At 40.5% G+C, this 14,839-nt stretch overlaps 1 protein-coding gene across 1 annotated transcript in view; it reads right to left on the bottom strand.

Moving 5' to 3' along the window:
* The window catches only part of LOC127572098 (plastin-1-like), an 84,585-nt gene that overhangs the window by 26,726 nt on the left and 43,020 nt on the right, over positions 1 to 14,839 (bottom strand). The window contains 3 exon segments of the mRNA XM_052018977.1: positions 7,497 to 7,626; positions 10,183 to 10,346; positions 10,718 to 10,826. Of these exon segments, the coding sequence (XP_051874937.1) occupies positions 7,497 to 7,626; positions 10,183 to 10,346; positions 10,718 to 10,787 (364 nt within the window). The 5' untranslated portion in view covers positions 10,788 to 10,826.

Below are 14,839 nucleotides of genomic sequence, written 5' to 3'. Positions count from 1 at the left end.
ATAAAAGTACATTAGAAAAGAAAATATGGGAAGTGCCTCCAGCTCAATATACATTGACACATGCCAGAACCTCTCTCACTTCCACCATCTAAAATTCAAAGGCTTGCCTTTTAATTCTTGACAGCTATTGCTCCAGAAATTTTAAGTAACATTGCCATTTTTAAAATTAAGGCCTTTCCTCTAACTTGAGAAAACTAAATAGCTGAAGTTTATTGGGCACTTGACCACTAAATACAGTGAAGGGGGATGAATCAGGATGCAGTGACTGCACTAAAACCCATTTTAAAATCCTGTTGTCTGCAGGAGTATAAGACTTAATGGGCTATGTGTTTCACAATGATTTAAAATATCAAGAGATAGTGCATCATCCTGATTGTGAATAAAGATTTCAGGTTTGTGTGCTCTGCAAGTGGTCAGGAAGCACAGTGTGCCCTCTCACTAATACTATCTTGAGACCATGGGTGTGTGCACCAAATCAAAGTCAGCCAGCAAAATTAGCAACACAGAAAATGGCCAGCTCCTACATGGAGGTGGCTGACACGGCTGAAGTCCAGAGTTGGGTAAAGTGGGGAAGGAGGCAGTCGGTTGATGTAGTGGGGTGGTCAGGCTCAGTCAGGTGGCTGGTTGTAGGATTGGTGTATCCAACTGCTTTCATTGCTGTACCAAATGCCGTGCTTCAGGAACAGTCATTCATAGCCCAGTCTAACCATGAGAAAACTACAAAAAAAAAATATTAATTCATGTAGCATTTATCACAGTTGATGCAGCACAAACTTTGTTGCCTCTGCAGCCAAACTTTCACAGCTTTCTGATCCTGGAACGAAGCTGGACTGAAACCACAAGAGCAGCTCTCGCAGAGATAAAGAAAATCATGTAGACTTCAATGGATTTAGAGGATATTTAGAATGGAGAATTAAACATGGTTAACAAATCATGTTTTGCCTTCATTTTATTTACAATGATGATTTAATTTGCAGAAATATCTTGCATTTCATTGGTGGTTTTGATCTTTATTCTTCCCTTCATTAAGTATTATCCTTCTACACAGCACTACCCAAGTGCTGCCTTTGTTGTGATGCAAGCTTAGGCAATGGATTGGAGTGAGACAGAATAAGGGAGAGTCCCCCCTTCATTACTCCCCATCTTTAACAATGCATTTTGAAGATACTGTATCTTGGCTTGCAACATGGTTGAGACAGCAACAACAGCAACCTCCCTTCAGAAGCAGTCTATAGGTTCACCTATTAATCATCGTATCCAAGTGCTGAGAGGCAAGACACAAACCTAAGTCCTGCATGCCCTCTCATGACACAATTACAGAGAGCAGAGATGTCTACCACCCCTTGGGCAATATTCATCCCTTAGCCAATAACTAAATCAAAGTGTTCTATTCTGACGAAAGATCATTGACCTGAAACACAAACTCTGTTTCAATCTTCCCAGATGCTGCCCAACGAGCTGAGTATCTCAACATTTTGTTTTATTTTAATTTCAGATTTCAGCATAAATGGGATTTAGCTTTCCAAATTAAAACAGATTGCTTGGGCATTACCTCATCTGTGTTTGCACAATCTTACAGTGTGTACATTGACTAATGTGTTTCTTGCATTAAGAGCTGTGACTGGGGAAAGTACTTCATTGGCCATTAATGCTTGGAACATTCCAAGGTCATGAAGATGGACATTGTCTTTGCATTGTATGCTATTTTTGTCCCCAGTATGTTTAAATTCATTATTTCTGAGCAGAAAAGACCTTCATTTCTTTAGCATCATCTTTTTGGCATTCAGAAGACAAATTTTACCATCTGTAACAGATTAAAATTTTAACAGATTAATCATTATGAAAAAACTGGCTGTAGACTAAACTAAAGCTTCAACATCCCTGCCATTGCCTAATATTCTCTTCACAAGCCCAATGCATCACAGACATTAATTGAGCCTCCACACAAACAAAAATTAAGATAACAAAATAAAAGTGGAGTTCCAGGCATCTGTGTGACAGAGGAATGATTCCTTCAAGCAAAGACTTTTCCATGTGGACTTTTAATGTGCAATTAATGCTAATACAGTTGTACTTCCCTGGCAAATCAATTTAGACACCAGTAACTCTCCTAATGCTGCTCCCAGAATTAATTACCTTTTAGAAGTCTGCCAACCTTGAGACATTCCCACACAGTACTGGACAGAGGGGATTGGGAGGGGGGGGGGGGGCAGTGCTGGGATGTGGACTATGCACAGAGTAACTGATTTCATCTGCTCCTTAAAGGAATTGTCTCCTATCTTAGGTCTACTGAGGTGAGCCTTCCTGTAAAGGAGAGGCTCATAAACCTGTGGCACCAAATGAAATTAATTCAGACAAGAAGAAAACATTTTACATTTTCTTCTGCTATAAAGGTCACTGTTATAGAGGCTTTAGGTTCTGAAGCAACACCACAACAATCTTTCAACAAGGAAAAACCATTATTCCCAAAGCTATTGCTAAGAGATTAGAAAATACAATTAACTCATTGGTTATTTATGGAGTTCAGACCGACTTCTACAGAGACACAGGTCTTTTTAATTCAGCACACAATGTGTCCATTAAGATGGCCAACAATAAATCATATGGGAAAAAATCCATGGACAGGTGTAACAAAATCATTAACCAGTTTCCATGAAATTCTTAGCTACAAAAAAAAAATCAATTAAATTATAACGCCATTTCCCCATTTCAGATGTGATAAATGAACCTGACCCTCAAACTAAAGTCATGGTTCACACAAAACACATCTTTTACATGTGCTTATTATTCAACCACAGCCTCCAGTCATTTTCCCCTTTTTTGGTATTGTGGCAAGCAATGTTATAACCTTTGGGTGATGAGACATGTCCTGAATTCTGTTACCAAGGTCCCTAAATTATGATGTACATTTCCCTGAGAGGTATGATCAGCATCCCTGAGGTATACAGAAGAAAATAAGAAATTGAACAATTTTACAAGATTTATAAGGCTGTGGATATTTACTGCAGGGGATATGGAGACTGTCAATTATATGGGGAAATAACAACCAATATTAAAGGGTCAATATAAAAAATGGACAAGATAGATGTTCCCACTGGCAGATGTCAAGAACAAGAGGTCATATTATAAAAAGGTAATTGGCAAAAGAACCAAAATCTATTTTAAAATAAAGCACCTAGGGTTAGGATCTGGAGTTCAGTGCAAGAGGTTGTGGAGACAGATTCAATTGCAAGGTTCAAAAGGGAGCTAGATTAGTACTTGAAAGGAAAAACAATTGCAGGGGCTGTGGGCAAGGTAGGGGGGCTATTGGGCAAGGTAGGGAGGCTACGTGGGCAAGACTGGTGATGGGCCCAGCAGGATAATGGCCCCTTTCCATATTGCAATTTTTGTGATTCCATATATGCCTGTAAAGATACAGGGCAGATGGTAAATTTGGAAGGTGTTGTACAAAACAAAAGATTGTTTTCTTTTGCCTTTTTCCCCACTTTATTTTCTAATCTCTTAGCATTAGCTTTGGGAATAATAGTTTTTCTTTGCTGAAAGATTGTTGTGGTGTTGCTTCAGAACCTAAAGCCCTTTATAACAGTGACCTTTATAGCAGAAGAAAATGTAAAATGTTTTCTTCATGTCTGAATTAATTTCATTTATTTGGTGCCACAGGAAAAAGAAAATGAACAGGCAGAGAGAGTAGAGAACCCTGGAGGCTGTTCCCCTCAGTAACATGTTTTCTGCTTTGGAGACTGTTGAGGGAGGTGACTTGCTGGGGCCTAGCAGCAGTAGCCAGGTCTGTGGCACTGGGACTGGTCCTGCTGCTTAGAAAGGAAGGGAGAAGAGGAAAGCAGTAGTGATAGGGGACTCGATAGTCAGGGAAACAGATAGGACATACTGTGGCAGTGAGCATGAATCCCAGATGGTTTGCTGCCTCCCAGGTGCCAGGGTCCGGGATGTCACTGATTGGGTCCACAGGATTCTAGAGTGGGAGGGAGAACAGCCAGAAGTCGTGGTTCATGTTGGTACCAACGACATAGGTAGGAAGAGGGATGAGGTCTTCAATAGGGAGTTTAGCGAGCTAGGCAGAAGGATGAAGGACAGGACCTTGAGGGTAGCGATCTCGGAATTGCTGCCAGTGCCACGCAATAGTGAAGGTAGGAATAGGAGGAGATGGCAAATAAATGCATGGCTGAGAAGTTAGTGCAGGAGGGAGGGTTTAGATTTTTGGATCATTGTGATCTCTTCTGGGGAAGGTAGGACCTGTACACAGAGGATGGGTTACACCCAAACTTGAGGGGGGCCAATATCCTTGCAGCCAGGTTTGCAAACTAGATTGCGAGGGGGAAAGGAACCAGAGGAGTAGGTCAGGGGAGGAAGGGGATGGGGAAAAGTCAGATCTGACAGGTAGAGGGGCTTCAAGGAAGGAGAAACAGTACAGGCTACAAAAGCAGTAAGGTGGATGGGCTAAACTGCATTTACCTGAATGGGAGAAGCATCAGGAATAAGGAGATGAACTGAGAGCTTGGATAAGTACATGGGACTTTGATATTGTGGTTATTACAGAGACGTGGCTGACATCAGGGCAGGAATGGATATTGAATATTCCTGGTTCTCAGTGTTTTAAAAAGGGATGGTTGGGGGGGGTGGAAGAAGAGGAGGAGGGGTGGCGATACTGGTCAGGCACACTGTTACAGCTGCAGAAAGGGTAGATAATGTAGAAGGATCCTCTCTCGAGTCATTATAAGTGGAAGTTAGGAACAAGAAAGGGGCAGTTACCCTCTTGGGAGTATTCTATAGGCCCCCCAGTAGCAGTAGGGATACTGAGGAGCAGATTGGGAGGCAGTTTTTGGAGAGATGCAAAAAAAATAACAGGGTTATTATAAGGGGAAACTTCAACTATCCAAATATGATTGGCACCTACTGAGTGCCAAAGGCTTAGATGGCCACAGTTTGTTAAGTATGTCCAGGACAGATTCCCGATGCAATATGTTGACAGGCCGACTAGAGGGAATGCCACATTAGATCTAGTTTTAGGTAATGAACCGGGTCAGGTGACAGATCTCAGTGTGTGAGCATGTGGGGGACAGTGACCATTGCTCCATAACTTTTAGCATTGTCATGGATAGGGATAGGAGCAAAGAGGACGGGAAGATATTTAATTGGGGAAAAGTGAATTATGAGGCTCTAAGGCGAGAACTTGAGAGTGTAAATTGGGGTGACATGTTTTGAAGGGAAATGTACGATGGAGATGTGGTCGATGTTTCAGGGATCTTTTGCAGGATGTTAGGGATAAATTTGTCCAGTGAGGCAGAGAAGAAATGGTAGGGTGAAGGAAACCGTGGGTGACGAGAGAGAGGTGGAACAACTAGTAGGAAGGCGGCGGCAGCAGACATAAGGTGTAAGCAGCAAGGATCAAACAGGGCTCATGAGAAATATAGAGTAGCAAGGAAAGAACTTAAGAAGGGGCTGAGGAGAGCGAGAAGGGGACATGAAAAGGCTTTGGGCGAGTAGGGTTAAGGAGAATCCCAAGGCTTGTTTCTCATACATAAAGAGCAGAAGGATGGCTAGAGTAAAGGTAGGTCCGATTAAAGACCAAAGGTGGGAAGATGTGCCTGGAAGCTGTGGAAGTGGGTGAGGTTCTCAATGAATATCTCTTCAGTATTCACCAAGGAGAGGGGTCTTGATGACACTGAGGACAGTGTTGGTAAGGGTAATGTTCTAGAGTATGTAGATATCAAGAGATAGGATATGTTGGAGCTGTTAGAAGATATTAGGACAGATAATTACCCGGGGCCTGACAGAATATTCCCCAGGCTGCTTCGTGAGGTGAGGGAAATTGCTGAACCGTTGGCTAGGATCTTGGAGTCCTCGTTGTCCACGGGGATGGTACCGGAGGATTGGAGGGTGGCGAATGTTGTCCCCTTACTCAACAAAGGTAGTAGGGATAGTCAAGGGAATTACAGACCAGTGAGCCTTACGTCTGTGGTGGGTAAGCTGTTGGAAAGGGTTCTAAGAGATAGGATCCATGAGCATTTGGAGAAACATGGACTGATTAGGGACAGCCAGCATGACTTTGTGAAGGGAAGATCTTGCCTCAAGCCTGATAGGGTTCTTTGAGGTGACAAGGAAGACTGATGAGGGTAGTGCAGTAGATGTGGTCTACATGGATTTTAGTAAGGCATTTGACGAGGTTCCACATGGTAGGCTTCTTCAGAAGGTCAGAGGCCAAGGGATCCAGGGAGGCTTGGTTATGTGGATTCAAAATTGGCTTGCCTGTAGAAAGCAGAGGGTTGTGGTGGAGGGAGTGCATTCGGATTGGAGGCCGGTGACTAGTGGTGTCCGCAGGTTCTGGGACATCTACTTTTTGAGATTTTTATTAACAATTTAGGTGAGGGGTGGAAGGGTGGGTTAGCAAGTTTGCAGATGACACAAAGATCGGTGGTGTTGTGGATAGTGTGGAGGGCTGTAGAAGCTTGCAGAGGGATATTGATAAGATGCAGAGCTGGGCTGACAAGTGGTAGATGGAGTTCAATCTGGAGAAGGGTGAGGTAGTACACTTTGGAAGGACAAACTCCAAGGAGGAGTACAAGGTAAAAGGCAGGATTCTGGGCAGTGTGGAGGAGCAGAGGGATCTGGGGGTTCATATCCACAGATCACTGAAAGTTACCTCATAGGTGGATAGGGTAGTTAAGAAAGCTTATGGGATGTTAGCTTTCATTAGTTGGTGGATCGAGTTTAAGAGACGCGAAGTAATGATGCAGTTTCACAAAACTCTAGTTAGACCACACTTAGTACTATGTCCAGTTCTGGTCACTCATTTTAGGAAGGATTATGGAGGCGTTGGAGAGGCTGCAGAGCAGATTTACCAGGATGCTGCCTGGATTAGAGAGTATGGATTATGAGGAGAGAATAAAGGAGCTAGGGCTTTACTCATTGGAGACAAGGAGGATGAGGAAACATAAGAGGTGTACAAAATATTAAGAGGAATAAATAGAGTGGACAGCCAGCACCTCTTCCCCAAGGCACCAATGCTCAAAACAAGAGGACATGGCTTTAAGGTATTGGGTGGGAAGTTCAAGGGAGATGTCAGAGGGAGGTTTTTCCACCCAGAGAGTGGTTGGTGCATGGAATGCGCTGCCTGGAGTGGAGGTGGAGGCTGATACATTGGTCAAATTGAAGAGATTGTTAGATAAGCATATGGAGGAATTAAGTTAGAGGGATATGTGGGAGGAAGGGGTTAGATAGTCTTAGTGGTGGTTTGAGGGGAAGCACAACATGGTGGGCTGAAGGGCCTGTACTGTTCTATGGATTGCACTTACAGCCCCTATAGCCAATACCAGGGCACATCATCCTATCATTTGAACCTGAATTTTTAGATAAATTCTCCAGAGAAGCCAAAGATGCATCTACCCAAATGATGTTTCCAAACCACTGCACATTCCCCTTCTCTGACAAACTACTGTGTGGTCTCAAGAAGAAAAGAGGTCCTGAAGTGAGTTATGTACCTTCATAGGAATGCTGGGTCCCTTCACTGGACCTGTCAGACATGCCACCTATAGCGCAAATCCCCTCTTTTTTATTGATGACTTTTCTAAACGTTTTGCTGATCTCCTTGTCTTTAAGATCCTGGAAGACCTGGAATTAAAAACAGGAGTTGATTTGGCAGTGTATAATTGCAGTACCTATAATGGTATGTATTTGGAACACTGATAAGATGGATTATTCAAAGCATGGTGTGAATGAAGATCATTCATTTAGTTTTGCTTTTAAAAACCCAACAACAAATAAAAATCATCTGGAAACATCATGCAACATACAAGTTTCACTGCATTGTCAATTAACTTCAAATATCCTCTCTAACAATCAACTCTCATTCTTCCGTTTAAAGGGTAAATAAAGACAAAAGCACATCTTTTGAAGTATATTGTAAAAAAGAATTGATGTAATAAGAACACAATGTTCCAGAATAGACAACCAAGTAATTTAAGCCTTTGGCTATACTACATTTTTAAAAAAACTAACAACATACATAACAGCCAATCAGAACTTTTGTTTCCTACAGAGGAGAAATAATTGGAGGATAAGAAAGGATTCCAATTTAAAAACTTCACAATTCATTAATGGTAATGTTAATTCATGTTGCAAGTGATGCTTCGATTAACCACTTAAAAAGTACAAAGGTGAAAAACAGATTTTACTGTCACTAAATAAAGATGAATCAACAAGCAAATAAAGAGGGGTGTGTGTGTCTCTGGGTGCCACTGGATTTAGTAATAAATTGAAAACCAGCAAAGCATACAGGAATGTCCCTTCATGCATTAAAGAGGACAAATATCATTGCTGGAAGAGAGAAGTAGTATCCAAATCATTCCAACACATTAGAAGTGGGGTAAACTTCCTTTGCATTATCTACTATAGCAGAATACTCTTTCCTGTATGCACATTAGCCTTTTGGGCAAAATTTGCCCTCCAAATAAAATCAAAAAGGAAAACAAACATTGGGTTGAGAGAAACACCTAACCTTTAGTGGTACTGGTCATTTTCCTACATTATCACTAGGTCCCATGCAAACCAGATGCAAAACAAAAAAAGAAATCCTATCTTCCTACTCCATGCCCTCTAAAGATTTCTGTCAAAGAAATCATTATTTGTTGCAGCAACACAAAAACCTGGAGGAGCTCAGTAAGTCAGGCAGCATCTATGGAGGGAAATGGACAGTCGACGTAATGGGTTGAGACCCACCAAGTTCCTCCAGTTTTTTGTATACTGCTCCAGATTTCCACCATCTGCAGTCTCGTGTCTTGTGTCTTTGGATATATTTATTGACTGGGCTTTTTCAGCAAGAAGGATCAATATTCTTCTGTTACACAAAACTAACCTTAGAACAATCACTTCTCAAAGTTAAATAAAGCAAGTTTATTCTGAAGGCATATGTGGTGATATTGAAATGTTTTCTTTACAAAGGAGCTTCAATATTCCCATCTGTCTTAAGTCTACATTCATGGCTGGCCTCCCAAAATTTGTTCTGTTGCCTTCGTGGCAGAATCACATTTTCTTTACTTCTTTCATTAAAAGAACTATTTTTTATTAATTTTAAATGTGAGGAATAGTAAAAATAACTGTTACCGAAAAGTAAATAAAATAGTGCAAAAGAGAAATAACAAGGTAGAGTTCATGGACCGTTCAGAAATCTGACAGCAGAGCAGAAGCAGCTGTTCCTGAAACATTGAGTGTGGCCTTCAATGGCTTGCACTGTACTGCTGCCGCAAAACAAATTTCACGACATACATCAGTGATAATAAACCGAATTCTGAATATTCTCCGAATGCAAACTCAACAATATAAAAGCAAAAGCACCATATGGTACATTGTGGCCAAGTACAAGACAACTTAAAAATTGTTTCATGTATATAATAAATCAAGGAAGTAAAATTGCATTTCACATATTGCCTGGGGGTAAAAAAAACTGCTACAGAGCAAACCCATATATTAGGCTTCAATACCATTTTTATTAATCTAGTGGACAAACTGCAAAATACTGAAGCCATCATACTTTAATTAAAATGGTTTTTCTTGAGATAATGTCTGTTCTCGCCAATTTATCAGCCTCCATTGCCTGGTGATTAAAAAAAACTCTTGAAGCTGTCCTTCAACCTCTACATTCTTCCCAGCCAATTAGTGAAAACACTAGGAACAAGGCCCTGCAGCAATTGTTCAGCAACAGGGAGGCTACATATCCCAGAACATTTATGAAAATTAAAGGAAAATAAATAGGATGGACCAGCAGTGTTAAGTGAGCCCAGAAGAGTCATAAACCTAACCATCCCATTTCAGCCAGCAGAGCTGACCACATGGGTTTACTTCGGGTACCCCAGTTTCCCCACCACATCCCAAAGACACAGTGGTAGGTCAACTGGCTACTGTAAATTACCCCCACAAATATAGGCTAACAGCAAAGAGAATCAAAAGGGGATTGTTCAGCATCTGTGGGAGAAGTTGCAGGAGTACACGGAAATAGGGAAAGGGAGAAATGAGACGAATGATGTTACTTTTCTGGGAGCTGGCATAGACCTGAAGGGCCAAATGAACTCTGTGTCAGAAAGGAGAACTTCTCCTGTGTCATGTTAACAACAACGTAAAAAAACAGAACAAGTGAAAGGCACAAAAAAAACACACACACAGGTCACTTACCGAAACAAATTCCTCAAAACTAATCCTTCCATCCCCAGAACGGTCTCCCACAGCTAGAATTTGTTCCACAATTTCACGAACCTTGTAACCAGGTAGAGGATGATTTGCCTCCTTAAAGAGATCTTGAAGTTCATAATCACTGATATAACCAGAATTGTCAAGATCTATTTTTTAAAAAAAAATCTGGTTTATGTGGTAGAAAAGCCAACAGTCTTCATATAACAAAACTCTCTCACAATCATTTACACTATTATTTGCTAAATTAATCAAATACTTTAGATGAATCATGAGCTGTTTGAACATTGCGCCAATGAAAATATTTGCCATGCCATAAAGAATTTTGCACACTAAAATCAATACAGTAGAGGAAATTTTGGTACAAGTGATGAGATGACCAGGATGGGTTCATTCAGGAAAGTTCAAGCTTCCTAACACTTGTGAAGATAGTTGTAGCAGCACAACCCCATCAATACACCCACTGCGTCAGAGTTAAGAGGTGTCTGAAAATCAGTCTGATAACACCCGAAAGCTGTACCTATTTTGTTAAAGGCTTCTTTCATTTCTTCCAGCTCTTCCCGAGATATCTGCGTTGTGTGGTTTTCCATCTTGAGCCAATCGGGAAGTTCTTCTTTACAATTTCAGACCTAAATTTGAGCATAAAATCAGTTCAATGTCTCAATTTCTTTTTTGAAGGTTAAACAGGATACATGAGACCTGTTGCTGTTTTGAAAAGGAGTGCCTGCTACTTTTCAGACTAGTCAATAACAGGACTGTTAGTCATATTGGGTGTCATAGATAGCATTTCCTCTGTTGCCTTGCCAATGCTTCCTTATCCCGAACTAAAATTATGAAACAGTTAATCAAAATGATCACTCAATATTACACTGTAAAGCACTCCTCCCATGAAATGATAGTACATGCAAAAAATTGGACACAGACCTTCATTTCCACTGTCAACTTAATACATTGCAAATCCACATAAATTAAACTATAACGACATGGACAAAACCCAATAGATCAGCAGCAGCAGTAACAGAACTACACAACCCCAATGCAAAAGATAACTAACTGCTATGTTCCAAATGCAAACCCTCAATGAGTTCACAATGTTTCTAGTTACAAAATACAAGTACAGTGATTGATTGTACATCTGTTTACTTCAAATGGCAGGCCAGCTAAAAAGCCACCGACTATTAAGCAGGCAGCAAGACAATGTGAACTAATTATAATTGCAAACTAATATCCATTTATTAAATTGGTGCCTTTTCCTCAGGGTTCAACAGCTTCAGAAGATGGTACTGTTCATAATTTCAAAATAACAGGTACACCACTTAATACTTTTAAATATCTTGCTGACATGGAAAGAGATATCAGATGCTTGATGAGCTTAGTGCATACATTCCTCTGACCAGTGTTCTCAAACAACTTTTGGAACATTCAGCCTAGAATATGACAGTATTATTTTTTCAAAAAGCATCCCTTTTTGCTGAATCTTACACACTCTTTTCTTTTACTGTGCATTTATAAGGGCATCCTTTAAAACAAAAATGGTTTAAAACAAATAACATGTTAAAGGTTTACACTGCAGTGCTAGATATTGTGATTATTCAATATGGCCAAGGTGTTGTCTGCATACATTTTTCACAAAGCCATTAGAAAGTGTATTTGACACAGCCACAGTTATACTTATTCCAGTGATGATACAGGAATTTGTTGAGATTTTCATGACTGATTCTCATTCTATCCATTTGAAAATTCTTCAATGCACATTTAATGTTCCCTCTACCCATCACACTTTGTCAAAATTGGGCCACATAGAGTTCCCAGCATGAATGAATCAGAGTTTTGCTCCTTGACGAGGAGATTTGTTTTGCAGGTGTGCCTTAGCAAAAGTATACAACTATCAGTACAAGTCTGTATAAACCTGAAAAAGATTAAATAGTGTATATGTGTGGAAGTTAAGAGAATTAATCAGCAGCAGACAGGAAAGTATATTCACATTCACCCAACCATTCATCTGAATTATGAGTACAGCAAGAATAGGAATTAATGGCTTGTAGCATTCCAGTCCAAGTTACAACCAGCTGTCAGTTCATTAGCTACTATTAACAGCAGCGTTGCCAATGATAATTCTGCAATTAATTAATTGTCTGTTTAACATGAGATTTAAAATACTTTAAGCTCAAAGACGGAATTCCATCATTTTCCAAACAACTGCAATTTCACCCAAAATATCACTGAGAATTAAAGTTTACAGGAGAACTGCAAGATGATTAACTTTTTTTTCCTACTCCCAGTCATTTCATTCAAATTTTATTTCAGACAACGAACTAATTGAATTTCTTTTTGTGCAGGTCTATTTACCTCTGCAAGTCAGGATTATTAGCAGGACTTTTTCCCCAATTAATAATAAACACTTGCAAGTAAGGTGGTGGGGGGCAGCTGCTCCGTTGCAACATTAGATACTTAGGAAAGTTGATAGAAAAATAACTGGAACTGAATAGAAAATAACTACATTCAGAGAAAAATAAGTTCCTGAAGATCTTTAAAGAGCTCTTCAAGTTTTTATTCCTCTCTGTTGGACTTCTGGGACCAGTGACACATCACACTAGGATAACAGCAAGCAATACATGTAAAGCGATTTTTGGTGGTGGTGAAGTAACATTTCAAGTGATTCTTCCCAGAGCCTGAGATGAAAACCTTTCTGCCAGCCACTTGAATAGAACTACACTTTATATTGAAGGAACTAGAAAATTTATTAATCCCTAAAACAATTTACCCAAAACTACTTGTTGCAGCAAACTCATACCTCACTGCAGTGAGAGCATCTCAACTTTCCCCAACATAAGCATAGTTTCTATGTTTTATTTCACACATTACAGGAAGAACCAAATTGTGAAACACAAACTTGAAACTCCAGCAAAATTTCTAGCAATGAAACATTTTAACGTTGGCTTCACTGTAAAGCAGTTGTTGATCTACACTATGTTTCAAGTTGCTGGCTGTTATTTGAACTTTTCTGAAGTTCTCATCACTCCTGGCCTTGCATTGATATAGCAATTTATTATCTCTCAAACAAAAAGCATTTTAAAGCACTTCACGTACAATTAATTCTGAAATTCATTTACCACAGTTACTTAAATAAATGTCATGGGGGCCATTCAAGGGTTGCGTCAATGGTGGAAACATGGGAGTTACTACAGTGACCCAAAAGGTCTTCCCAATTTTTCATTAGAGAGATTTTCTGCTCACACAGTCCTGACTGTTGGACAAAGAATCTCAAAAACATCCAGAATTGCTTTCTTGTCATATTTGATTAGGCATATTAAGGTACTTATAAAGCCCAAATTGGTTATGTTCCAGTTTTAGTCAACAATTCACAGTTGTGTTACTCAATCATGTGAAAAGGCTTTTCTTCAGATAAACCATTGGACTGTCATGTGGTACAAACTACCCAAGTAACAGAAGCTAGCCAGTACATTGCTAAGTAATATGAAGCATTTTGAACATTTCAATCTTAAATTATTAAGAAGAAGTTCTACCAGGGATGACAGTGCAGAAGTACTAAAGAAGGACAATGTCAAAGGTTGCACACAAGTTCAGGAGTACATTTTCTTTATCACAGTAAAGTATACAACTCTGATCAGAGATGTTTCAGTATGTAGTGAGAGGGGGAGTAAAACCTGACTGATGGTAATGTTTTGAAAGCAACGCTGCTTTAAAAGGAAGAGATTGGAGATGGACAGCAATTTGCAAGGAAGAATGTTATCTTATGTGATGTTACCTTCCCTGATAGGTAGCTTCTCAGAACTTCAAGTTTCAAAAAAAATCAATTTCAAATATCTATCAGTCTCTCTCAATTTCATGCAGTGACTGAGCCAAGTGATAAAGAAGGTGATTTACCTCTCAGTCTTCAATGACCGAATGTCTGTGGAAACTGACCTCTGGCTTGTAGCAAGACATCCTTCTACTTGTCCTCTAGGAATAAAAGGCCAACATACAGTTTTGCTTACTATACCTGGCCCATAGCATTCTATGCCTTGACAATTAAAGCACAAATTTAGATTATACTCAAATGTTGCAGGAGGACATGCCCCTACCACCCACTCAGGCACATTTCCAGATACTAACCACCCTCTGGTGAACTTCCTCCTCAGTTTCAGATACTTCTACTTTGGGTAAAGGTTTCCCTACTACCTATTCAACCTGTGGTTGGAGTACAGGGGAGGGGGGGGAGGGGGGGGGGGGGGGGGGGGGGGGGGGGGGGGGGGGGGGGGGAGGGGGGGGAGGGGGGGGGGGGGGGAGGGGGGGGGGGGGGGGGAGGGAGGCTTAGTGGAATGGTGTCATGACAACAACCTTTCCCTCAATGTCAGCAAAACAAAAGAGCTGGTCATTAACTTCAGGAAAGGAAGTGGTGTACATGCAGCTGTCTGTATCACTGTGCTGAGGTTCAGTGCTTCTGGGAGTGAATATCACCAATAGCCTGTTCTGGTCCAACCACATAGAAACTATGGCCAAGAAAGCTCACCAGCACCTCTACTTCCTTGGGAGGCTAAAGAAATTTGGCATGTGCCATTGACCATCACCAATTTTTAAATCGATGCACCATAGAAAGCATCTGATCGAGATGCATCAAAGCTTAGTATAGGAACTGCTC

Source organism: Pristis pectinata, chromosome 6 (genome assembly GCF_009764475.1).
Source record: "Pristis pectinata isolate sPriPec2 chromosome 6, sPriPec2.1.pri, whole genome shotgun sequence".
Classification (NCBI taxonomy): Eukaryota; Metazoa; Chordata; class Chondrichthyes; order Rhinopristiformes; family Pristidae; genus Pristis; species Pristis pectinata.
This window is presented reverse-complemented; position numbering and strand designations above follow the sequence as displayed.